The sequence below is a fragment of the Arvicanthis niloticus genome, chromosome X, assembly GCF_011762505.2.
Source record: "Arvicanthis niloticus isolate mArvNil1 chromosome X, mArvNil1.pat.X, whole genome shotgun sequence".
In the NCBI taxonomy this organism is placed as follows: domain Eukaryota; kingdom Metazoa; phylum Chordata; class Mammalia; order Rodentia; family Muridae; genus Arvicanthis; species Arvicanthis niloticus.
In genome coordinates, this window is record NC_047679.1 from 19887334 (window position 1) to 19915251 (window position 27918).

At 40.0% G+C, this 27918-nt stretch overlaps 2 protein-coding genes across 3 annotated transcripts in view; one reads left to right on the forward strand and one right to left on the reverse strand.

Annotated features, from left to right (window-relative positions):
• The window catches only part of LOC117694336 (periphilin-1-like), a 42648-nt gene extending 25668 nt beyond the window's left edge, over positions 1-16980 (reverse strand). The window contains exons 1-3 of one of the 2 annotated variants that reach the window (XM_034485175.2): positions 16794-16980; positions 16026-16410; positions 6031-6123 (exon numbers count right to left, since the gene is read on the reverse strand). The gene's annotated coding sequence lies outside the window, so the exon portion shown is untranslated. Of the gene's footprint in view, positions 1-6030; positions 6124-16025; positions 16411-16793 lie in introns of those variants that run through there. The other variant, XM_076918363.1, reaches the window with a different exon arrangement.
• A 29-nt stretch (positions 16981-17009) lies between these two features.
• Hccs (holocytochrome c synthase) lies at positions 17010-26558 on the forward strand. The gene is made up of 6 exons (XM_034485177.2): positions 17010-17215; positions 17659-17811; positions 20127-20430; positions 21628-21747; positions 24372-24458; positions 25030-26558. Exons 2-6 carry the CDS (start codon positions 17700-17702, stop codon positions 25226-25228), a joined length of 822 nt encoding a protein of 273 aa, XP_034341068.1. The 5' UTR covers positions 17010-17215; positions 17659-17699; the 3' UTR covers positions 25229-26558.
• The last annotated feature ends 1360 nt before the right edge of the window (positions 26559-27918 follow it).

Consider the following 27918-nt stretch of genomic DNA (forward strand, 5'->3'; position numbering starts at 1 on the left):
CCAAAAAAGTAAAACCTCCCTGCCAAATGTAGGGGCTATTTTTATTTGTAAATATGCTTTCATTAAAGCAAAACCATATTGATTTATTGTGTTACTCTGTGCCTGTTCTTTCGAAACAATGAGAGAATTGGGTAGCTTCCTCAGAGACAATGGGCCCAAAAGCTCAAAAGATTTAATCACCCTGCAAAGAAATGGGGAGGCAGTTTGTGAAGTAAATCAATGTATGATTGTCTCTTTTATCCTCAAGATAATGTGATGAACTCAGTGCCCTGCTCACTTCACTGATATGGAACAACATCCACACACAGCTGGCAGGAGAACTCAGAGCAACAACTTAATGATCTGAAAGGTTGCCCCTTCTGGCCCCTCACAGGAGGCCTATGGCTTTTCTCCTAGGGCTCTGAACTGTATGTGATTGCTGCTGTCAAGCCTGAGGCCTGAGAAAGGCATCTGCTCTACATGATAAATTCTTACAGTTATCCTAGCCTTGAAGGTCAACTACTGTCACTCAAGCCAGCACATCCTACTGTCATCTTCACACATTATCACATTCACACCTTTATCAGCAGGAACTATAATTACTATAGGTCCTGAATTTCTTGAAAATTTGTTTCATTTCCTTTTGTGCTTTATGCCAGGGCATGTGTTTTACATGACTAGGATTTACACAGAAATCAGAGCACTTACATTAAGGGAGCCTTGCAAATAATTATGTAGACCTTAAGGGATTTCCATGGATCAGGCTGAGACTCTTAGCCCCAAATGTTACTGTTGGTCATTTTCATTATTGCATAGCACGTTCCCTTCTTAGCACTCAGTACTGAAATCACAGTACTTTGTGATAAAAGTGTAGGGATAAAAGTGGCATGTGGCCACAATGAAGGTTTCTATTTATAAGCATTGCTAACAAACAAATCTTTCCAAGACCTTTTTTAGATTAGTAGAGGAATTTCTCAAATTATTTATATAAAACTCAGAACCTTCTAATTAGGCCTAAGGAAGCCAAACTGTGATTTTATTATTAACTAATGGATTATTCATTAGACAGCAAGTTTATCTTCCTGTCCATACAGCCCCAAGTGTTTAATCTTGATTGTCATCCTGTTTAGATTGTGAGGCACCTAGGAGATTAGTAAAGTGAATATCTGGGTGTGTGTTTTCACGCACAGTATTAACTAGGAGGATGAGAGTAGTCCTGATTGTAGACAGCACCACTCCATAGACTGGGGCCCAAATGAAATAAAGGGAGAAAAGAGAAATAGAGCTAGCAAAAGCATTCTCTTTCTGCTGCCTGGCAGCTATGATGTGACCTGATCTTCTCTGCCTTGCCTTCCCCATTATTATGCATGGAAACCTCTAAAATCAAAAGCCAAAAATAAATACTTCTTCAATTAAATCATTGTTAAAGGTGTTTTATCATACCAACAAAATTCTCAACACAGAGACAAAGTCTTTTCCTACGGATACCAGGTGCTCCAGTCTAGCCAGAATCAGTTCCTGTGAGAAGCATCTTCTGTCATTTCATGTAACACTTAATGGATTATCAATCACAATGCTCACATTTTACTATTTCTATTGCCCTTAATATTCCATAAATGCAGTAACTGATCTGGCAGGGAAAAAACCTGGCATGGTTAGTGAAGTATGCAGACTGCTGGGAAAGAGGCCCCTGTGTAGAGTGGCATTGAGCAGATACAGACAGAACTGGATTCAGCTGTTCCTGAGACATTATCCACAGATAGACAGTCAGGGATATGAATGGAAAATTCCCTTTCTCTTTTTAAAGGTACTCTAGCTGAATTCTTTAAATAAACCCAAAATGTCTTCACTTGTATAACATAGTATAAGTTATCTAAATATCCTATAGCAATATGTAAAAACAGATTCTAAAACATAAAATACTAAGCACAGGATCCATGGGCCCTCAGCCACTATCTTTGAATCCCTAGATCATCTTATGCCTGGACACTAAGAAATAAAGATCCAGGGCTGCACAGAAAACGCCATAATATCTTGAATCTATGCATGCACAATATTACATTCTGGACTTCATTCTATATCTGTCTGTGTTTGATCCCTTCTTGGAGTAGAATCAGGACAAATCTTTGTGCTGACATTTTCCTCATCAAAATCTTAAAGAAAATAAGACCAAGCACGATTATTGATTGGCCTTCTGACACTGATGTTGTTGGATTGAGTATGCTGGCCAAAACGTGGTACCAGGGCTAGACCGAGATTATGATACCAGTCCTCAGAACCACTGAGTAAATTAGGAAGGCAAAATCAAGTTTTGTGTCAAGTAGGCAAAAAATATTCCTGCAGTAAAGATGCATATTTTAAAACATTTGTTTATGCATGTGTGTGAGCCTGAGTGTTTGCTCTTCATGATATACAGATGCAGACCAGAAGACAACTTTCAAGAGTTGGATTGCTCCTATTCTGTGGGTCTTGGGGATTGAATGCAAGTTGTTGGACTTGGCAGCAAGTGCCTTTAACCATGTAGTCACCTCACCAATCCCCTGATTTTTTCTTTGTTTTCCCTGGGATATTGTTCTGAATCTATCTAAATCCCCCTTATTGGAAATTATAAGTGTCCCTTGAAGTGTTAACTATCACTCAGACTTCCTTGAGATAAACTCTGCCACTTTCTCAGCTTCCCCAGAAAAGTTACCAACTGAGGCCCACCCACAGAAAGCAAAGCTCTGATCCAAGTGCCTGAGAGCTATCTTAAAGCCACTTAAACTGAATTCACATGTATTTTCAAGCACCCTTCTGTATTCTCTTACTTCTTTGCAGTTTAACATGAGTTCCCTTGTTTCAGACTGAAGGGAATTGAAGGAAATTCTTAAAACACTCAGGAAAAGCAAGGGCTGTGTGTGTGTGTGTGTGTGTGTCTGTGTGTTGAAGGTGGTCTGCCAAGGTGCTAATTGCTAATTCTAGCCCTGGTACGTTTCTCCCCCACCTCCACCCCCAGGACTCTGCTTCTCATCCAGGAATTTCCCTGTGCTTGGTGGTTCACACATCCAAATTCCAACTTCGAATAAATAAACAAGCTGAAGTGCTTACTTGACTGAAGATTAGCAGAGCAGTTTCTGAACTTTCATCGCCCCCCAGTGGCAATTTCATCAGTGTCTTTGTTGATTTTCTTACTGCTAAAATTTAGGTTATAGTTCTCTGTCTCCCTAAACTTGTCCTTTCTCTTTCTAATTTTCACACTGGACATGATGAAATGTTTGTGTGGTGGTGTGTCAGTAATGTGGATGACCACTTGTTTAATAATGAGTGGATCAGATGTAGTATCTACTTTCATGGTTTGCAATGTGAAAGAATTTTAATCTGGACTCTATTGTGAAACTCAAGCCTCAGTAAAGAATCAAAAAAAACATTGTCAAATCATTAAGTCCTTAAAACTATCATTAGTAGGGAACCTCTAAGGCCACAATGTATAGAGTAGAAACGCAAGATATACCTGCTGTAATTACTCAGTTTCTTCTTTGAAAGACAAAACATACATTGTATAGAAATATAAATCATGAACTATGTGTTGAGCAAGAAGAGAGTGTTTTGTGTGCAGTCTACCCAGAAAACACTTTTATGGCATAAGAAACTCACAAACTCATGTTAAATAAAATAATGAGTTTTTATAGGGATGGAACTTGTGAATTCCAGAAACCCATGGAAAACAATCTCAGAATAAAAGGCTTATCTTTGGCTATAAAAATAGAAAGTCTTTACCATCCAGCCCACAATATGCTTGATATTTAAGTATATTTTTCCAATACAGTAAATCCCCTTGGTTCACCACCTGCTATGCTCTACTCCCATACCCTGCATAAATAACAAAGTTGTAGTCTTTCAAATAGTTCTAACCAAGCTCTAAACATCTGCCTGCATACCAAGTAATCTGGTCAATGCTAAATCCCAAGGGGAAGCATGTGTATTTTATCTTCCTTTATTCTAATCTTGACACCTTTCCTGCTAGAATATTCTGCTTCTGAGGTTATCTACTTTCCTCTTTGGAAATAATTTTTATTGTTGTTGTTATGCTGTTGAGATGGAATCTTACTATGACCTGGAAGAAGAAAATTTTCTCCTTCTCCATGCTATCTTAAATACCCTTTAACTAAATGGCCCTCCTTTCTCTTCACTTGTGTTCACTCCCTATGAGCTGGTTGCTTGCTCAGCCTCTTGACTTATAGTTGTTTTTATTTAGCTCTTGGATTAAAGATGTGTGCTAGGGCTGAGCCACACCACACTTACTTGTCTACAGTAAACCAAAAGCTGTAGGATCAAAGACTGAGCAACAATTAGAAACAGATTCTTTCAGTTCACAATCTCATGGTTCACAATGTGATCAAATATCCTGCAATAGAGCCACTAAGTTGTTCACTCATTATGGTTAAAACCCTAAAATAAAACTGAAAAAGGCATGTACATAGTGCATAGATATAAATATATTCAGTTTAAAGACCCAAATGCATAAAATAAACAGATCTATTTAAATGCAAATTTAAACTCACCCACAAATGAGTGAGTGAAATTTTTTTATACACTACCATATATTTATAAATAAACTATAATAGATGAAGACATGTGATGCAGTGTCCGTCTTGCTACCTGGAGAATGAATGGGCTGCAGGGACCATCATCCATGCATACCCTGGCTTCAGAGAATAGAACCACATCTAGCATATGACAAGAGCACAGAAGAGGTTCGTCTCCCAGTCTGCCCACTACATTTACATTTTCCAGCCCCCATAATGGCTTAAGCCAATTCCCTAAAGTTTATTTTAAAATACTTGCATACACATTTGCATATACACATATACATATTCACACACATAAATGGTTCCAAAGAATCTGAAACAGTTGATAAAGCAGAGATCTGGAGATAAGAGAATGTTCCTAAGATAACTCCATGGACCATGCCTCCCAATAGCATTGTTACCTCAACTTCAGGAGTACCTAGACAAGAACTATTGGCAAAATAGCAGAGAGCTTCCAGAACAGAGGGCTTCGAAGCTAAGATGTCTTAGCATTTCTTGTAGTCAGCTCATATATTATAATTTGTAATATGTTATTTTGGGTATAAAGTATTATATTACTATCACTACAGTATGTGTGTGTGAGAGAGGTGATGGCAAGCAGGATACACAGAGAGAGGACATTTACTATATTTTTATTATATTTTCCAAATATTTGTACCAATAACTCTTCATTTAGATTTTGAATATCAACATGTTTTACTGCACAGAGGATCTGCACAATAGAATAATATCACAAACATCTGTACCTACTAAGATTCAAGCCTTAAAAATATGAATTTCAATATCCCCCAAAGTTCATTTCTTAGGAAACCACATTTCATGTGGTGGTGGCAAAGAATATCTTGTCATCTTGTCTTCTGCAGCTTCAGTCCTTCAAACTCACTTTAGAGTGAGGCCAAACCACTGAAGTGCCTTTTCTTCTTACCTCTATAGCAGATTTTACCTTACTTTTTCAATTTTCCTGCCACTTTCATATCTTTTTTTCCAGTTTATTAATTCATAACACTTACAAAAAGAAATAAAAGCATCAGATTAAAAGGAATATATTTAGGTTAGCTGGTGATATATTTTCTTCCTAGTAGGGAAACCAAACTAAAGTCACAAGTTCTTTGGTAATATCGAATTAAAGCAAAGCAGACCTAAAGCCTTGAAGGATGGTGCCATCCACTTTTGTGGCTTTAGCATCTCACCATATCTAATGACTTAAAGTTTCCTTATCTTCAACCAGCTGGGTTTTTTTTTTTTTTGTAAGAAACCTTTCCTACCAGTTGGGGCAGTTATTAGGGCAGAAATGAGGGGCAGGCAGGGTGGAGGCTGAGCCTTCTTTTTGGCCCACAGTTGGCACTGCTAGGAATAACCCGTGTTTAGTCAGTTAAAAAATGTTATGTGATCCATAAACATCTTTTTTTTCTCACTATGTAGCCTAGCTTGCTTGGTACTCACTATATAACCTAGACCAGGATGGCCTTGTACACATACATACCTCTGTGTCCTGTATGCCAAGATAAAAGGCTTGTTCTCACCATACAAGGTAATAAATATCTCTTATCAAGGGTCTTTCACAGTGGTCAGGAATCTAGGAAAACAAGTTGTAGAAAGTTATTTAGATTCTGGAATGATAATTGTTTAGGAAACTCTCATCATTTAACAAAGCTGAAGGAACTTTTCAAAGTACCATGGTCATGGCTAACAGACACATAAAACCAGATACTTCTTTGTTACAAGACCCTTTCTGTACAAATCTGTAGTGGGGCCTGAATGTATTTGAAATAGGTCCAAACAGATAGAAATCTCTTCATAAACCAAAGCTTCACTATCAGTCTACCCCCATCAATATCAAATAATGTTTAGAATCAAATGGATTACTTAGAATATCTCTTTATATGAATTGTATTGTTAGTTAGTTGATCTTTAAGTTATTCAAATACAAATTCCCAAAGGACAAAGCCTTTTCTTAGCACTTCTGTATTCAGAGCAGTTTCTACAATACCTGCCTGGTATGACACATGTTCTCTATGACTGTTATCGAATTAGTGATATTGTCCTTACACTCAAGCCATACCAATTTTCTGTCCTCAGGCCAGTGATCCTGTCAGAGACCTCCTACTTACTCTGATCTTGGAAAACTTTAGAATTTCAGAACCAAGAAAGGTGAGGGACTTCTAATCAATTATATTTAAAAGGGAAAACTGTGGGAGATAACCAGAAATGGTCATGAACAGTAGAGTGAGAGAGGGCAAAATGTAAGAGAATGTAAGGATTATTGTGACACAAGAAAGAATTCTGAGGAGGGTTATAGAAAGGTTTAGAAAGAGCAGAGGGGGGCTTGGAAAAGAATAATATATTCTAAAAATGGGGACAAAGTATAGAATGACAGAAGAATTATAGACCACACAAGAAATTTTTGTGTGTGTTGGCTAAGATCTTTTTTTGTTATTTTTTCTTACACTCTAGATTTTATTCGCCCCCCCCAAGTCCACCCTCCCACTGTTCCACATCCCATACCTCCTCCCCACACCCCTGTCTCCATGTCCCTACCCCACCAGACCTCTACTCCCTGGGGCCCCCAGTCTCTTGAGAGTTAGGTACATGTCTCTGACTGAACCCAGACCAGCAGTCCTCTGCTATATATGTGTTGGGAGCCTTATATCAGCTGGTGTATGCTGACTGGTTGGTGGTCCAGTGTTTGAGAGATCGTGGGGGTCCAGATTGAGACTGCTGGTCCTCCTACAGGGTCTCCCTCCTCCTCAGCTTCTTCCAGCCTTTTCCTAATTCAACCACAGGGGTCAGCAGCTTCTGCCCACTGTTGGGGTGCAAATATCTGCATCTGACTCTTTCAGTTGCTTATTGGATGATAGGTCCCTTTTTGTGAGCACTCCATAGCCTTAGTAATAGTGTCAGGTTTTGGGACCTCCCCTTGAGCTGGATCCCACTTTGGGCCTGTTGCTAAATCTTCTTTTCCTCAGGCTCCCCTGCATTTCCATCCCTGTAGTTCTTTCAGATATGAACAATTCTGGGTCAGAGTTCTGACTGTGGGATGCCCTGTCTTCCTGCTGGAGGTGGATTCTATAATTTCCCTCTCCCTACTGTCGGGCATTTCATCTAAGGTCCCTCCATTGAGTCCTGAGTCTCTGACCTCCCAGGTCTCTGGTGCATTCTGGAGGGTACCCTCAACCTGCTGAGGTTGCCTGTTTCCATTCTTTTTGCTGGCCCTCAGGGCTTCAGTCCTTTTCCCTCACCCAATACCAGGTCAGGTTCCCCACTCCTCCCCTGTCCCCCATCCACTTTCCCTTTTAGGTCCCTCCCTCACCACTTGTGATTACCTTCTTCTCCCTCCCAAGTGGGACTGAGGCATCCTCACTTGGGCCCCTCAGCTTGTTGACCTTTTTGAGTTCTGTGGACTATATCTTGGGTATTCTGAACATTTTTTGGCTAACATCCACTTATTAGTGCGTAAATACAATGCATGTCCTTTTGGGTATGAGTTACCTCACTCAGGATGATATTTTCTAGTTCCATCCATTTGTCTGTAAAACTCAAAAGGTCCTCATTCTTAATAGCTGAGTAGTATTCCACTGTGTAAATGAACCACATTTTCTGTATCCATTTTGTTGTAGGATATCTGGGTTGTTTCCAGCTATCACAAATAAGGTCGCTGTGAACATAGTAGAACATGTGCCCTTATGGCATGGTGGAGCATCTTTTGGATATATTCCCAAGAGTGGTATTGCTGGGTCTTCAGGAAGACCTATTTCCAATTTTATGAGGAACCTCCAGATTGATTTCCAGAGTGGTTGTACCAGTTTGTAATCCCACCAACAATGGAGGAGTGTTCCTCTTTCTCCACATCCTTGCCAACATGTGTTGTCACCTGAGGTTTTGATCTTAGGCATTCTGATTGGTGTAAGGTGGAATCTCAGGGTCGTTTTGATTTGCATTTCTCTGATCACTAAGGACTTTGAACATTTCATTTTTTAAAATTTTTATTGGATATTTTATTTACATTTCAGATGTTATTCTCTTTCTGCAACCCCCCCACCCAGAGTGGTTGTATCAGCTTGCAATCCTACCAACAGTGGAAGAGTGTTCCTCTTTAGAAACTGAAGGTGGCTACCTGGAGACTATTCCACCTGAGTATCCATCCCATGTGCAGTCACCTCTATCCCAACCCCCCTCCTCCTGCTTCTATGAGGATGTGCGCCCATCAACCCACCCACTCCCACCTCCCCACCCTCAATTAGCCCACACTGGGGCATGCAGCATTCACAGGACCAAGGACCTCCTCTCCCACCTATGCCCAACAAGGCCTTCCTCCCCTACATATATAGCTGGAGCCATGGGTCCCTCCCTATGTGCTCCCAGGCTGATGGTTTAGACTTTGGAAGTTCTGGTTGGTTGGTATTTTTGGTCTCCCCATGGGGTTACAAACCCCTTCAGCTCCTTCAGTCTTCTAACTTCTCCATTGGGAACCCCATAATCAGATCAATGGCTAGCTGCGAGCATCTGCCTCCATATACGTCAGGCTCTGGCAGACCTCTAAGGAGACAGCTATATCAGGCTCCTGTCAGCATGCACTTCCTGGCATCCACATCAGTGTCTGCCTTTGGTGACTGCATACAGGATGCATACCCAGGTGGAACAGTCTCCAGACAGCCCCTCCTTCAGTTTCTAAGGGGGAACACTCCTTCATTGTTGGTGGGATTACAAGTTGGTACAACCACTCTGGAAATCAGTCTGGCAGTTCCTCAGAAAATTGGACATAGCATTACCTGAGGACCTAGCTATACCACTCCTGGGCATATACCCAGAAGATGTTCCAACATATAACAAGGACATATGCTCCACTATGTTCATAGCAGCCTTATATATAATAGCCAGAAGCTGGAAAGAACCAAGATGTCCTTCGACAGAGGAATGGATACAGAATATGTGGTACATTTACACAATGGAGTATTACTCAGCTATTAAAAACAATTAATTCATGAAATTATTAGGCAAATGGATGGAACTAGAAAATATCATCCTGAGTGTGATAACTGAATCACAAAAGAACACACATGGTATGCACTCACTGATAATTGAATATTAGCCCAAAAGCTTGCAATACCCAAGATACAACTCACAGACCATATAACGCTCATGAAGAAGGAAGACCAAAGTATGTGTGCTTCGGTCCTTCTTAGAAGGAGTAACAGAATACTCATGGAGCAAATATGGACACAAAGTGTGGGACAGAAACTGAATATTTCTTTAGCCATTGAGATTTCTCTGTTATGAATTCTCAGTTTAGTTCTATACCCCATTTTTTGATTGAGTTGTTTGGTTTTTTTGGTGGTTAGCTTCTTGAATTCTTTATATATTTTGGATATTAACCCTCAATCGGATGTGGGGTTAGTGAAGATTTTTTTTCCCAATTAGTATGTTGCCAATTTGTCTTATTGACTATGCCCTTTGCCTTACAGAAGCTTTCCAGTTTCGTGAGGTCCCATTTATCAATTCTTGATCTTAAGAGCATGAGCCATTGGAGTTCTGTTTAGGAAATTTCCCCCTGTACCAACGAGTTCAAGGCTCTTTCCCACTTCCTATTTTATTAGATTCAGTGTATCTGGTTTTATGTTGAGGTCCTTGATTCACTTGGACTTGAGCTTTGTGTAATGTATAAATATGGGTCTATGTTCATTTTTCTACATACAGCCAGCCACTTAGACCAGCACAATTTATTGAAGATGCTTTCTTTTTTTCATTGTATATGTTTGGTGTCTTTGTCAAAGATCAAGTGTCCGTAAGTGAGAACACACAAGAAAAATTTTTAAAAATGTAAACATATGTTATAACACAAGTATATAATATATATTGTCCAATACAACATTGTTACCTGTGAAATCATATATATACAAACATCAAAAACAGATTTGACAGGCTAGATTTATATATTTGTGCATATATAAATATTATACACATTACATATACCTTAGGGCAGTAGTTCCCAACCTATGGCTCATAATCCCCACAGGGTTCATATAGCAGATATTTACATTATTATTTATAACAGTAGCAAAATTATAGCTATGAAGTGGCAACAAAAATAATTTTATGCTTAGGAGGGTCACCACAACACGAGGATCTGCATTAAAGGGTTGCAGCATTGAGAAGGTGAGAGCTGCTGCCTTAAAAGTTGTGCCACTTGGACTGACAATGTTCTCCACAAGAAACAAAGACTAGCAAAAGCCCTAGAACCAAAGACAAAAATTCTTTCAAAGGGTTGGTCAGGGTGGTCCAAGGGAATTGTGAGACAACATAGGTTGTCAATATAGTCCTTGGTTGTCTCTCAGAGGTTAAACATCCACTCCTATTGCTGAAAATACCACACATTTAGGACACAAGACTCAGATGGTTTGAACTGGATTAAACCTGAAAGCCTCCTTCCTGAGGTTTAGCTTCCATGGTACCAACAAATACTATGCAAACTGCCAAGGGAGGGAAGCCATTAAGCATCCTATCAAGCTGCAACATCTATGATACCTGACAATTACTAGTATGGTAATATGTGCATAAACATGCAGCAACTGGCTCTCACATGTCAGTAACAACCAACAGCTATCTAACTGGACTTAAGGTGTGCTCAACAGGAGGGAAAGAAGTTCTCGTACTGAAGATCTAGCTATCTTCCTGGAACTAGTGAGGTCATGAAGCTTAGAATCCACTATTACCACTTTTCTAGAGCAGCACTAAGTATTGCAGGAGATTTGATCACATTGTGACCCCTGAAATTGTGTTATTTACTGAAAACAATCGTTTCTAGTTGTAGTGTGGTTCACCCTTAGCATACAGCTTTAATCTGTCTGACTGGAATACTGATGTGCCCTTAGAACATACCTTTAATCCCAAATAATTAAGGTAAAGTTAGTTTGTAGAAGAAAGCACCCTTGTTTGAAAGTAATGTCTAATTGAGAGGAAGACAGTGATAAATCCCAGAAAGATTTGACAGAATAGGATATGCCCAACTCTCACAAGGACAGGAAAGGCTATTTAAGAGATCACAGAGAGAAAAAAAAAGAGGAGGCAGTTTTACAGGGACAATAACAGAGAGACAGGTTGCAGGTTGAGAACATGCCAGACTCAGGTGATGACAGAATGAGCCCAAGAATAACAAGGAGCCAAAAGATTAGAACATATTGTCATAATATGGGGCGAAGCAGGGCAATTCAGTCAGAAGATAAGGGAGAAGCCAGATTGAATCAGTCAGCTGGGAGAGGAGTTTGAGCCAGAATAGTTGCATTGAACCAGCCAGCCAGAGTCTAGAAAGAACTAGGAAAGGGTGAGCTTATTCAGCACAAGTCTCAGATGCTGAAAACATTCTACGACTAAATTAGATTGTGTGGAGGCTAGAAGCTTCCAGGACTAGGTCTAGATTAAGAGACTGAGGCAGTAAGCCTCAGAGATGACAATTACTACAGAAGAATAAAAGTTACATTTACAACTAAGTCCTTACTACATTGGAATATCCTTTTACTCACAGATGAGTGTAGCAACCACTTATTATCAAAGAAGCCTCTCTTTACAGCAAATGCAGACCATCACAGAAAACTACAACTGGACACAATGCAGAGACCAATGGATTTCAGCGAGCCCAACTGACAAATCTACATCACAGCTCCTGTATGGATCAGAGAATATCACTGAATGGGGGCATAACAGTATAAGATCCAGAATACCAGGAAGTCTGCTGTGAATCCTTTCTCCTAGAAATGTCTTCATAAACAAGACCTAAACAATGGACTAATGGCAATAGCAATAATTATGTTAACACAGAAGGGAGGCATTTCCATGAGGTCCCACCCTCGACAAAGAGTTATAGGCAACTAATGACTATAGGAGAGTGGCATAAGGTTCCTTACTGGTTATCTCATACAAAGTGGTTAGCTCTGAAGCCATATACACTTAAACAACAAAAATAGCTTCAGCAGGTTGTATTTATGAATTTCTGCATATATATATACCTACACCTACATATATGTATACATATCCATATATACATTTAATATATGGATATGTAACATACATATATGAATACAACAATAAGAAAAAGAAGCTATCAATCTGAGAATGGGGGTATGGGAGGGCTTGGAGAAACTGAAAGGGGCTGGGAGAACGAAAGGGAGGTGAAAAAGTGATGCAATTTTATTTTAGTTTAATATATGGCTTAAAAACACCTAAAAGATGGGGAATTATGAGAAAGAATAAAGACTATGTAAGAAGCAGAGGAACTATGAAAAAAGAACTACAAAAAAAGAGTTTCAAGAGAGAAAATAGTGAAGAGTACTGAATATTATAAAAGAACAATCAGAGAGAATGAGAAATTGTAGATGAAAATGTAATTCTGATAAGAGAATTAAGAATTAGGAAAATGGCTGGGGAGATGACTTAACAGCTAGAGAACTCATAACTTTTACAGAAGCCCCACCTTTTGTTTCTAGCACCTACAACAGTTTGTAAGTATAACTTTTATTTGCCTGAAGAAAATGTCATCTCCAGGACTTACTGCCTGTGTCTACTCTAACCTAGGTCTACTCCTGGAAGCTTCTAGCCTCCATAAAATCTAAGCCTAGAATGTTTTCAGCCTCTGAGACTTACTGCTGAATAAACTCACTTTCTGATTTCTGGCTGGCTGGTTCAACTCAGCTGTTCTGGCTCAAACAAGCTGACTGATTCAGTCTGGTTTCTTTTTCTCATCTGATGTTTTGCTCTGTTTGGCCCCAAGTGAACTCTGGCAACATGTTCTCATCTTCTGGCTCCTTCTCATTCTCTTGCTTGTTCTGTCTTTACCTGTGACTAGCTTGTTCTCTTTTCAATCTGTCTATGTAAAACTCTCCTGGTAAAACTGCCTTCTTCTCCCTCTCTGTGCTACTCTACTCTCCTCAACTGTACCATCCAGCTTTGCACAAACTGTACTGTATTCTTCTTCCTGTACTGTCAGGTCAGTCTCTCCCCCCCCCCCATACTGTCTATCTCTCCCTTAAGGAGCTTCCCTTTTCCTGTCCTCTTAAGAGTTGGGCATATTCCATTCTGTCAAATCTTTCTCTAATGTGTCATTTTGTCTGCCACTCAATTAGGCATCACTTTTAAACATGGGTGCTTCCTTCTACAAACTAACTTTACCTTCATTGTTTGGGATTAAATGTATGTACTAAGGGCATGTCTGTATTCCAACCAGAGGGATTAAATATATGTGTTAAAGGCTGAACCATACCCTGAACTAGAAACAGGTTCAAATATCCTTTAACAACAGGTAGCTCACATATGCCTGCCATTCCAGCTCCAGGAGATCAACATTCTCTCTAGTTTCCTCAGGCAGCTGCACTCATATGCACATAGCCACACACACAACAAGAAAGACAATACATAACTAAAATAAATCCTTTCTTAAAAGAAAGAAAACAAGTTTTAAGAGGCATAAAGCATTATGGGAAAGACACAACTGTGGGCAAGTTAGGGAAATACAATAGATAAAGAATGGTGAGAGCCTTGAGAAGCTGAGAGGAATGCAGAGTGGACAGTGGAATAAGGACCTATTGAGGAAAGACAGTGAAGGTAGGCAATTGTAGAAAAGAATACAGTATTACGGGAGCACAGAACTAAGAGAGAAAATGGGAAACAAAGAAAGGACAATTTTGTATTAGAATACAGAAGTGTCAGTGAATGAAAAGTTATGAGACAGAGGGCAGAATTGTCAAAGTACTGAGGGAAAGGAATTCTGAAATAGAGAAAGTAGTGGGTGAGCCAGGGATCTATGGGAAACAGTGAACTGTGGAGAGACACAAAGAACTGTGAGAGAAAAAGGACATTCGTCAATTAAAACAGGGCACTTTAGGAGAGACAAATTTTGAGAGGCATGAAGTGTCAAGGCATTGTAGGAATTATGTAGAAAATCCACAGAATTGTGGGACACATGGAACATTGTCTTCTAAGACTAATTCTAATATTCATAATACAAAAATACAAGGAGCTAGACAAGAATACAATTATATTGAAATATAGCCATCAGCAAAGTTTTTACAAAAATTTGTGATTATTGAGGGCTGGTTCCCCAGGGAAATATACTGTATGCTTACATAATAAAGGTTTAGTTGCTTTTTGATACAGTTTCAAGGCCTTGTCTACAAGACACACTCTTCCCATTCTTAAGAAAGGTGGTTAAATATATCTACTCTCTAAACATTTTATTAGCCTTTCATTCTTTGGACTAGTATACACCTGTCCCAGTCACTTCATGGTCAGATACTACACTCCTAAATACAAATCCAAGGGCAGTTGAAAATATCCAAATTATCCAATCCAAAATATGCTGACCCTTTCTCATCCATTCTTTTCCCAGATACCAAAATGGAAGCTCTTGTGCACAGACAGAGCCTTTCTGTCCCCTTGCCGCCTTGTGGTCAATAATTCTGAAGCTTCCACATATTATAGCTCTCCCCTGCTATGGCTTAGTGTGTATTTCCTCTCTGGGGTTGTGTGAGTATGAGCTACCATATTTACGATAACTGTCTTGGTTTGCTTTCCATTGCTGCAATAATCATAAAAAAAGCAACTTCCATTAGAAAGGGACTTACAACAAAGTCAGGACAGGAATTCAAAGCAGAAACCTGAAGCCTCCAAGGAACTCAATCAAAAGCCATGGAGGTATACTACATACTGGTTCGCTTAGTCCCATGGCTCACTTTGCTTGCTTCCTTATACAAGCTAGCGCCACGTGCTCATGGGTGGTACAGTCCACTGGGCTGGGTCTTCCCACAATCAACCATTAATCAAGAAAATGCCCGCCGGGCTGTGGTGGCGCACGCCTTTAATCCCAGTACTTGGGAGGCAGAGGCAGGTGGATTTCTGAGTTCGAGGCCAGCCTGGTCTACAGAGTGAGTTCCAGGACAGCCAGGGCTACACAGAGAAATCCTGTCTCGAAAAACCAAAAAACAACAACAAAAAAAAAAAACCAAAAAACCAAAAACAAAAAACCAAAAAAAAAAAAAAAAAAAAAAAAAAAAAAAAACCCCAAAAAAAAACCCAAAAAAAAAAAAAAAAAAAAGAAGAAGAAAATGCCCTAACAGGCTAGTCTGATGAAGGCAATGACTCTTGTGTCACGTTAACAAAAATCTAACCAGCACGATAACCACCTCCTATACCCTACACAAATACTATAAAAACTTATACAGTCTGAAATATAATACTTATATGAAAGCTGTAAATTCCATGATTGTATGGAGTACGCTCACAATGGTTGCTATGGTTCCTGAAAGGGCTAGGAACAGGAATTTTAAGTGTGTATATTGAATTATAGCACTCTAGTTCACAAATAAGCACAAATATTACTTGTTGATTAAAAAAAATACATATTGACCTTTCAAGAACCTAAGGAGATGACTGTGAAAAACACGACAATTTGACAACCCCGCCCCCCACCCCCAAAGCGAAGCCCTCTGTTACCTAAAACGCAAACGGCAGTCTCTCACACGGAGAAGCTCATCACACGGATGAGTTAAAAACACGGTCCAGCCCGCAGAGGCGGAGGCGGAGGCGGAGAGGAGGCGCGGCCCGCTATAGGCCTCCGAGCGGAAGAGGTGGGACGGAGCCTCTCTCACTGACGACCGCTCCTTTCCTCAGCTCGCGGCTTCCGGAAGTCCCGCCTTCGGGAAAGGAAGTAACGGCGCACGAGAAAGGCGACTGTGACCCGGGCGTTCGCTGTGACGCGTGTGGAAAAGCAGCTGGTGAGGTCAGCGGCTGCCGAGTGTGTTCGGTTTGACTCGGTCGCGGTCGCGCGGAACAGTCGAGCGGAGACTCGAGGACAGAATGGCGTCCAGGAGCCATTGAACTGTGGAGACCGCAATGACTCTTGTGTCACGTTAACGAAAATCTAACCAGCACGATCACCACCTCCTATACCCTACACAAATACTATTAAAAACTTATTTTACACAGTCTGAAATATAATACTTATATGAAAGCTGTAAACTCCATGATTGTACGGAGTACGCTCACAACGGTTGCTATGGTTCCTGAAAGGACTAGGAACAGGAATTTTAAGTGTGTATATTGAATTATAGCACTCTAGTTCACAAATAAGCACAAATATTACTTGTTGATTAAAAAAAAAATACATATTGACCTTTCAAGAACCTAAGGAGATGACTGTGGAAAAACACGACAATTTGACAACCCCGCCCCCCACACCCCCAAAGCGAAGCCCTCTGTTACCTAAAACGCAAACGGCAGTCTCTCACACGGAGAAGCTCATCACACGGATGAGTTAAAAACACGGTCCAGCCCGCAGAGGCGGAGGCGGAGGCGGAGGCGGAGGCGGAGAGGAGGCGCGGCCCGCTATAGGCCTCCGAGCGGAAGAGGTGGGACGGAGCCTCTCTCACTGACGACCGCTCCTTTCCTCAGCTCGCGGCTTCCGGAAGTCCCGCCTTCGGGAAAGGAAGTAGCTGCGCACGAGAAAGCCGGCTGTGACCCGGGCGTTCGCTGTGACCCTGCGTGTGGAATCGCAGCGGTGGCTGCCGAGTGTGTTCGGTTTGACTCGGTCGCGGTCGCGCGGGGACTCGGGGACAGAACGGCGTCCAGGAGCCATTGAACTGTGGAGACCGCGGACCGATACTAGGTGGCACGCGCGTAGACAGGTAGGCAAGACTGGTGGCTTCCTGCCTTTCACTGCGTCTTGCCTCCCATTTTGGTGAAACACCTTTTTATGACCCTTCCTATTTTCCCTGAGGCTCCGTCCTCTGCGGGCAGGGGTTAGAGTCTAGTTCAGCAGGTTTCTCCTCAGGGCCCGTGTCACCACCCCTTGGACACCACCATGAAGTCTACACCCATGTTCACAACGTGGTTTCATCTTACCTGTTTCCAGTCTCTCTGCAATAGAAAGCAAACCAAGTAGTGGCATAGGTTTCATGGTATTTCCCCCAAAGGAGGTACTAATTTAAAACTGCCCCCCAAACAGGTGTCCTACCTCATACTTTCCCATGGGATGGGGAAGAAGAGTGAGGGCCAGCCAGGTTCAGAATAACAAGGGGATATCAGCTGTTTAGCTTGCACATTTTAATCTGATTCCTTGCTTTGGCAGTTGGGAATTTTAGATTACAAGTGAACCCTGTGATTCCCGCCATGGGCTCCTCAGCATCTTCTCCTGCTACTTCAGTAAACACCTCAGATGCTTCAGATCATCAGCCAGCTTCACCCGCTTCAGGATGCCCAATGCATGAAGGGCAAAGGAAAGGTAATTTGCCTGTCTGGTAAATTAAAAGAAAGATAATGGTTCTAGAGCAATGGTTCTCAACCTTCTTAATACTGGGACCCTTTAACCCAGGTTTTCATGTTATGGTGACTCTCAGCTATAAAATTATTTTCATTTTTACTTCATTACTGTAACTTTGCTATTGTTAGGAATCATAATGGAAATATTTTTGGAGCTAGTGGGTTGCTAGAGGGGTCAACCCAGAAGTTGAGAGCCACAGTTCTAAAGGAAGAGGCTTGTAAGGCACTCTGGGACTGGTCCTAATTTTGCTGCTCATTAGATATTAGCATGAACAATTTCCATATGACTCACAGTCTGTCATCTGTATGTGTAGTATAATTTTCACAGGATTATGATGTTGATTAGCTGAGATCATAATGAAAACATAGCAATTCTTCTATAAATCAACCTCGTCTCTTTACCTGTCCCTGCATCATTGGCTCTCAGCCATGCATGAGAAGAGCCATCATTCAATACATATTTTGGGTTTTCACAACTGAGAGGAAACGATACTGCTGACATATAGTGGGGTGGTATTTAAAGATAGTGCTAAAATAGACATCATACAGCCTCAGACATGGAGTCTTTGGTCCATATATTGTAAGAATGCCAGAGCTGAATAAACCTCAGTCTAACTGTTTCAATAAACTAACTACTCCCATATCTGTTATGGTCTTCATCTAAGTCAAAATAAGCCTTCACCAAGTGAATTTATAGACCATTATGTCAGTGCTGGGTTGAAAAGGAAAAGTTCTTTAGTACATGTATGCTTTAGATAGTTCAGACTGTGGCAGTGTGGTATGCTTACTGCATGTGCATGTTTACTGTATGCTTATGCTTCCTTCCAGTGTTACCATCCCTCTTTCTCTCTGTTAGCCAACCTTCTCCAGGAAGTCAGCACTTACCCTGTGACAAGCATTGCTAGGTTTTGTTTCTTCACTGAGAGAGAAGTAGCAATGCACATCATAGACAAAAATCCTTTGCCTAGTAGAGTTTACATTATCATTTCTATAAACCAGTGTGGACATTTTCTGACTGTTTCATAGTCAAGGGAACAAACTAAGGCTCAGAGTAATTTATGTACTTCAAGTCATGTAGCTAGTAAGTGCCAGAGTTGGTGAAAATTCTGTGGCCTTGGACAAGGACAGATTCCTTGGTCTCCTAGTATTTCTCCTAGAAGCTGAGACAAATTGGGCAAAGCATGTCAGTCTTTGCTCTGAGCTTCTGACCTTAAGTAATTCTTTTCATGATTTATATTTTATCTGTTTTAGAGAGTTGTCATCCTGGTTTATTTGCTTTAGTAAGAATGTGAGTATTTATAGGAGACTAAAGGGCTTCCTGGTTCTATGATATACAAACTGTAACAATATTTTCCTTCTAATAGACATCTGGGATGGATGCTCTTTGAAGATTGGTGGTTTTAGTGATGCAGAGGGAGATATAGCAGCTGTGTTCTCCCAAAGTGAACAGCTGCATGCAGTCTTGGGAAATAAGGCCTTGTTGAAGAGACCAAAGGAGTGAATAGAAATTTTTATATAATAGCATTCATGATATTCTTTATTTCCTCCTGGTCCCTGGAACAAGGAAGGATTTCATGACAGAAGTGGCTTTTTATTCTGGGACACAGATTTTTAAGTACCTTCCAATGACTTAGACAAGCTTCTCAGTCCCTACACCTGCCTGGATTAGTACCCCAGGAGCTTGGGCATTAACCTGGGATTGACTCGAGGATGAGACTATCGTGGGACATTTTCTTTAAAAATTGCCTTTTCTTGGTGCATTTTATCTGCTGACAAGGACTAGCTCCTCAGATGAGTGGTAAAATTTTTTGTGGCTCACTGGAGTCTTGGGAAAAAAACATGAGTAGAGTGGGATTCACATTTTTCTTTGAGTGTATATAAAATCTGCTGCTTTACTGCTCCTGAATTCAGTATTTGAAGGACCATATCGATAGAAGCTTAGATAGTGGCTGCTACCTCATTGGGGCTGGACTTGTATGGAACTGATGACTGGAAGTGAGAGAGACCTAGTGAACCATGGTTAGCTGTCTCTTCGAGGTTTTTTTTTCTCTTTTTTTTCTTTAAGGGAAAGTACATTTATAGTATCTTTAGGATTTTAGAAAGTTAACTAGCTTAGTTCTTGCTGTCTTTAAGTAGAAGAAATTTAGTTTTCCAATTGTGTTGGTCAGAACTTCAGCTCTTTAAGGCCCCAACTAAGAGGACCTCCTTCCACTGGATCTTAGTATGGTATGATATGGTATTTAACAGTGACAGTGTTTGAATACTTGATTATTTCAGGCTGTCCAGTGACTGCAGCAACATCTGGTCATCTGACCAGTGAGAGCAAGGCACACTCTGTACCTGCTCACCAAGACCGGGCCTATGAATTTGTGGAATGCCCTGTTACTAGTGCTACAACTAAGGATAAGGAGAACCTCGATCCTTCAAACCTGATGCCACCACCTAATCAAACACCATCCCCAGATCAGCCATTTACATTGTCTACTTCAAGAGAGGAGTCATCAATTCCAAGAGCTGACTCTGAGAAAAAGTGGGTTTACCCTTCTGAGCAGATGTTCTGGAATGCCATGTTACGGAAAGGGTGAGTGAACATTATTTAGAAGATAATTTGCTTGCCACACTTATCTCAGAATTAAATGTTAAAGAGTTTTTGTTTATCCTTTAAAATGCACAGTAATTTTTTAGTGACTTAAACAGTTTATAATAGAATTTTCATTTCTCAGAATAGAAGTTCAAGACCAGTATTTAAGGTTAGGATTTTCTAGAAAAATAGGACTAATAGAGCATGGGGTTGAGGGGTGATCAGGAAGACATTTGTTATAAGAAAGTGGTTCCCATTATTATTTAAGGCAGCAGCAAGTCTCAAGATCTACAACCAGCAAGTGGCCAGTGAGTTGAGTAGTCAGACTGAGGCCCCGAGAACCAGGGACCTCAATAGAAGTCCTGGCCTGAAAAATTGGGAAGCTTGAAATCCAGAAAGACCTGATGTTTACGTTCAGGTTGAAAATAGGTGAAGCCTAATATTATAGCTCCAACAAACATGTAGGAATTCTGTTTGCTGATGGAAAGGACAGCAGCCCTTTTGTTAATACTTAGACCTGTAACTGATTGGATGAGATTTACCTGTATCTCACAGCATTTGTATTTTTACAAATATAAAAATGAAACACTTACATAAAATACCTAGGAAAAATTGGCAAATCGTTTATCAATGCTACTAAATGAATAATGCCTCCTTAAAAATAGATGGTTGTGTAAGGATGGCTTTTGGGGATTCCATGAACTGAGATTAACATGAATTTTCAATTTTTAATTTTAGTATATGCAGGCTTTTATAAAAGTGTGCCGGAGATGCTGGGGAGCCAAACCCATGAAATTACCTGCTGTTCTAGGAAAGCCTGGTCAGACAAGGTTAATAAAGGTCATTCACTATCTCAGGAACTTGTCCCAGGAACTTAAAGAACGTCTGGTATTTCCTGGGAGCTGGTTACTACAGTGGGATGGTCTTAGGCAATGAGTATATGATAGTGTGATAGCCTTAAGCAATGTTCCTTGCTTAAACTTCCCGTTTTGCCATGTCTTTATAACCTGCTGCCTGAAATTAAAGTTTAAGTGCTTCTTTTTGTCTCTTGTCCCTTCATTTTTCCGCTCCCTCCCCCTTAGGTCTTCATTGAATTCCCTGCAGGCCAGGGCAAAAGTGTATATTTTATGTATGCATTGAATAACTTTGACTTTAGTCAATAATATTTGTCAAGTTTTACTACATATTCTTTCTTAGGTGGAAGTGGAAGGATGATGATATTAGTCAGAAAGATATGTACAATATCATTAGAATTCACAATCAGAATAATGAGCAAGCTTGGAAGGAGATTTTGAAATGGGAAGCTCTTCACGCTCAGTAAGTATATTTAAATTCTTTTTAAAAAAATGACCCAGCATCATCTTTACTTCATATTAGCCTTCCAACAGTGTTAGCATTTAAATAATATTTTATTACTCATTTGTGTAGCAGTGATCATCCTTGTAGGAGAGACTACACGTTCTTACTCCTTGAGCTCATAGTGCAGATTGCAAAGAATATTGAACAAAGATTGCTTAGGTCATGGTCATAAATGGCTGCTGCCTAGTTATGGGCTAGAGTTTTCTGGAGGCTTAGTCATATACCTATCTGGCAAGGGGTTCCTGCTCACAGCCTCTGAATGTGACTGTTTATGTTGCCTCATGTATCACAGTGGGTGGGTTCCAGAAGCTGAGTTCTCAAAAGCACCAGACAGAATCTCAGTCTCCTTTTCTGACCTAGCTAGGTGACTCAAGTATTCCAAGCCTGGTCAGATTTAAGGAGGGCATTGAGACCTCATCTCTCAGTGGAAGAAGTATGGTAGGTCAGTCAATAAAGGTAGAAGTAAAACTAAATTGTTTTATGATCCACGGGAGATAGGAAAGAACCTTTTATTCCTTCAGCAGTATTTGGAAACCCTGTAAGGTTTGATCTGTCTTCACATGAGCCCCCTTTCTCAGAGAGAATAGGTCAATTGATAGAGCAGTATTTTTTCATATCACATGGCAGGTTTGTTGCAACTCTATATGCTGGGCTCACTTACAGGATATCTGTCCCAGGTTTGGTGTTTATGGAATGATGTAATACTGCTGGTTTTAGATCTCCTCTTCCAGAAGTGGATGAATGTGGAGTATCTTTATAAAGAACTAGGTCCTATCATAATCTGGTTTATATTTCAAATTCCTTCTAATGCATGAGTAATAAGTTTCTTGGAGAAAAACCGTGTACTATTTTATTTTTAAGGTGGTCTGTTTGTTTTTGGTATTTGCATGAACACTTATTTCAGTATTAGCATTACTTGAGTGTCACTAGCTGGATTGTAGGTGTAGGATGGGTGTACTTTTCCTTTCAGTAACCTGTGACCTAAAGGAAAGACCTGGCTGGCTAACTCAGAGCTGTAAGTAGCCATCATAACCTAGGTTAAAAATATACTTCAATTAAGGCCACCTATTCTTTACTTGTAGTTTGATTTTAAAAGCAAATAAATAAGAGCAACAGGCATTTCAGCTTGTCAGTTTCAACACCATTGGTTATTTTACAGATTTCTGGTAAAATTAGCTAGGTCCTAAAAGACCTCACTAATGTCTCCAAAAGAAAAGTTACATAGGTTGAGTTCATTGGTTTGTCTGTGACCCTCTTGAAAAGAGATACTAGAAAGTTCATAGTCAGACTCTGTTGTACTCTGGATATGGAATCTTTTCTCCCTTACATGATAGGAGTATAGCTTATCTTTTGAATGAAAGCAGCTGGCAAGATAGTGGCTCCTATCTTTTTCTTTTCCTTTTATTGTATATTTTCTTTATTACATTTCAAATGTTATCCCCTTGGACTGAGCATGGGATCTCTGATAGAGGAGCTGTAAAAGGGACTGAAGGAGCTGAGGGGGGTTGTAGCCCCATGGGGGTGCAATAGTGTCAATCTGCCACACCCCCGGAGCTCCCGGGGACTGGACCACCAACCAAAGTGTACACACGGAGGGACACAAGGCTCCGGCCACACATGTGACAGAGGATGGCCTTGTTGGACATAAGTGGGAGGAGCGGCCCTTGGTCCTGTGAGGGTTCAAAGCCCCAGTGTATGGGAGTGCCAGGGTGGGAAGGCAGGAGTGAGTGAGTGAGTGAGTGGGTGGGTGGGTGGGTGGGGGAGCACCCTCATAGAGGCAGGGGGAGGTGGATACCATAGGGGTTTTCTCGAGGGCAATTTGTGTCTTTCAGGGGTAGCCTTTGTGTACCCCAGTGCCAGTAGAAGACAGTCCCCTAAGGGACTTCAGCTAAGGTCTCTAATTAGAATTCTACCAGTGTTCAGATAACTTAAAAAAGCAAGTTCAGCACTACTTACAACTAGTTCCTTGGAGTCAACCCCCATTTTTTCTTCCAGTAAGTCTGTTAATTGTTTCTAATGAAGCAATAAAGGATTCAATAATATTCTTGGATTGTTCCAGGACATCCAAGGGCAACAAAAGTCAGGGATACTGAAAGTGTCTTATAATTTCATTGCATTTGCATACAGTATGTGTATATCTTCCTACATATTTTGGACAGTTATTTATAATGACTACAAACAGTTTAAATGTCTTATAAATATTTGATATACTGTTTTAAGGAACAATGAAAAGGAATAAAAATCAGATATGCTCAGTGCATGTGCAGAGTTTTATGTTTGTTACCACTTTGTTTTTGAGACATTGTCCTGTAACCCAGGCTGACCTCTGTATAACCTAAAGGTAACCTTGAACTTGTGATCCTCCTTACCTTCACCTTACAAGTGCTAAAACTACGTATGTATATCACAATACTTGATTTATGTGGTACTAAGCATTGAACTCAGAGCTTTATGTCTGGCAGGCAAGTACCATACCATAAACTGAGCTATATTCCCCAGTTCTCAGATACAGTGTTTTTCCAAGTACTTGTCAAATGAAAGAAAATGTTTTTAATAGACTATTCTCATTTGGGCATTTTCAGTGAGTGTCCCTGTGGCCCATCATTGGTCCGATTTGGAGGCAAAGCAAGAGAGTATTCACCAAGAGCAAGAATTCGTTCCTGGATGGGGTAAGTATCAGTGTAAAATTACTGTTAACATTCCTTAAGCCATGGTCAGCATTCCTATCACCAAAAAACAGAGTGAAAAAAAGCAATTCTATCTTCCAAACTTCCAGTATCCAGCCTATTTTTTTTTTTATCTCCTTGAGTTTACTCACAGATGGGCAGGATTATAAGGATTGGCTTGCTAGCTTTGTGCTTCACTCTCCCAAGGATTGAATTGTCCTCTTTTCCTTGTCTTTAGAACTGTCCTTTTTACTCCTCTTGTGGTCTTTATCTTGTCTTATAGTGTAATAGGGCAGTTTAGTACATTTGATTTTTCTAGCTTCCTACCTAGCTTGGCCTGGGTTGCTTGACCATGAACTTATCCTTTATAGACAGATGATCTGACATAGACATATCATAGTTCTTAATTACCATATTCTCTAAGTACCATGGACTGATTCACTAAGTCTCATCCCCTCTGCTACATATTTGCATATAAGAGCAGGCATATGAGTATGTGCTCTTTTTCATTCTATCTTTCTGCTTACACCAAGACAGAATACAGACCTGCCTTTTAGCACTGTTTTCATTACAGGTATGAATTGCCCTTTGACCGCCATGACTGGATCATCAATCGTTGTGGCACAGAAGTTAGGTATGTGATTGATTACTATGATGGTGGTGAGGTCAACAAGGACTACCAGTTCACTATCCTGGATGTTCGTCCTGCCTTTGATTCATTGTCAGCAGTATGGGACAGAATGAAGGTTGCTTGGTGGCGCTGGACTTCATAACCACTATTTTGTTTGTTATGAAAAAAGTGAAACTGTTTTCCTGAGAAAGTTGTTAAGTTAATTTCCCCAAACTAAATGCACTCATAATGTCACTGAGGGTACTTTTGAAGTGAGTGGTCATACTTGATCTTGTATTTAGCAAAGATGCCATGCTCCATTAAATTTTGAATCATATTTTCCATTGCAGATAATAGGTCAGTTTATTTTTTTTCCCTGTTTGGTATAAGTGGGAAGCAGTCCCTTAGTTTTCCTATTGACTGCAGTATTTCATGGTATTTTCTGTAGACATCTTAATTTCTGAAAAAGAGGTTTTAAAAAAGCATAAAATGTTTTTATCTTTACTGTTTCCTCAGGAGTATTTGAGATTTAAAACCTGAAAGTGTGTGACACTTTTACCTGCCAAATAATTTAACTATATTCATTATAAGCACTTAGTCTTGTTTTAAAAGTAACTAGGATCTCTAACAATCCCTGTGTTGTAAGTAGCAAATACACACGTATATACTGAATGTGCTCTGCAAGACTGGCGTGTTTAAATGGAATTTCAGATTTGACTTGATAGAAATTTCAACTCAATACATATAAATTTCAAAATAATTGGTTTTTTATTTCTGTTCAAGTTTGTAACAATTAATGTAAAGCTGATCACACCATCCCTGAAAGTTAACAAATTATCTTACATTATCTCAGCCCATTCCATCTTCCCACTAGGAGCTTGCCATCAGTAGTGTAATGTAAACCTTGAGAGCCTGGCTTCAGTCACAGTGCCAGCAGTGTTCCTTTGACAAATAAGATGATATTTGGCTAAGTGTTAGAATTCACAAAAAGTGCATTTTTCTCAGATGTGGAATGTTTACATCAATTCACCATCGTTTTGATGTTTGTTTTAAGCAAGTGCTAAGTTTGCTGTTGAAAACTGGTTTATTTTCTGGGCAGTTAGTAGCACAAGTCTTTAACCCCAGCACTCCATGGAGCTCTGAGTTTGAGGCCAGTTTGGTTTACAGATTGAGTTCCATGACAGCCAGGAAAATCCTCTCTCTAAAACCCAAAAGAAAAAGAAAAGAAAACTAGTTGTATAGCTATACTGGTTATATATCAACATGGTTATATAGCAACTGGTTATATAGCAACATGTTAGAAATACCTTTTTTCTTAAGTGTTGATAATATGAAAAAATTTTAATTCATCGTAAATACTGTAGTATTAAGTTAGTGGACAGAGTTGGTGTTTTTGAGTTATTTGATGTAGATTTCTTTGTTGTATGATTCTTTAAAAATCCAACATGTGAAAATATTTGTATTTTTAAAATAAAGCTAACAGTTAAAAGGTTCTGAAACTTCTTAGAGTGATTTTGTAGTTACTTAGTTTTTGAGACACTGTCTTCACTAAATGCAGCAGTCATCTCATCTGTTAATCACATAATTTTAGACTGCATAAGAATGTCATTACTGTTGGCCCTTTTCAGGTCCCAACTGGATTAGGACTGGAAACTAAAAATTAAACTGTATGGAAGGATTCACTGTTACAGTCACAGGGTTTTGTGAAAGTCAACTGTCATGTAAACTGAATTATAAGATCAACAATTTTATTCACCCTTTTACCAATTATAGAAAAGATAGTTCCTGAGTACTCAGAGTTGCTTTGTGGCTAGATTATACTTAAGTCTGTCTAAGGAATAAAACTTCACTGATCTGATGTTTTTTTATATAACTTGAAATTCATTTTAAATCATCTCTAACATTTTATTAAGTGTTTTATCTGTGGAAATGGCATCATTCAGAATCAGAGTATTGGCAGAAAAGATATCTGCAAACCAGGTTACATATTATCATTTAGTATTCCTATGAATTCATTAGCTGCTATTGTGTGATAATTGCTTTTCACTCTGCATCACACCCAGGACAGAAGATGGCAAATGATCATCCCCTACCTACAGAAACACACTCTTTCAGAGCCTAGTCTGTAAGCAGAATCATAGGACTGTAGAATTTGTATTTTAAAAAACTCTCTAAGGTAATGATGGGGTGTGGGGATACGTATAAGTACATTTCAGTAATATTTAGCTACTGTGATGATTAGTCTAGTCAGGTTGACAGAATTCAAAATGACATGGGAAATGGAACTCAGGGTATGCCTGTGGGGGACTATCTTGATTACATTAATTGAGGTGGGACTATTCAGCCATCATGGGCTGCACCATTGGTATCCTGTGCCACATAAAATGAAGAAAGTGAGCTGAGATGAACACTAGAAACCATGTATTCACCTCTCTGTTTCTGGATTGTGGGTATAAGGTGACCCATATCAGGATCTTGCTGCTTTGACTTCCCTACCATAATGAATTTCCTTGAATTGTGACCCCAAACCCTTTCTCAAGTTGCTTTATCAGACTGTTTTATCACAGCAACAGGAAGAGAAACAGTTGCCAATTTGTTTGGTCCCTGGTGTGTTTATCCTCTAGCGGAGTAACTGCTCCCTATTGAAAGTGAAGTGCTCTGTATTTATTTCCTTTCTTGTCCTTGTCATGACTGTCAGACTGTTGAGGCCCACACTCTGCCTCAACATTTTTGGGGCTAAGTGCTCTGGTCAAGAGAGAGAGTGGGGCTGGAGGGGTAATCGACTCGAAGAATGGAGACAAGACAGGGTGTGTGGTCAGGTCTTAATTCTCTTCCAGTCCGGTCCCCGTCTCT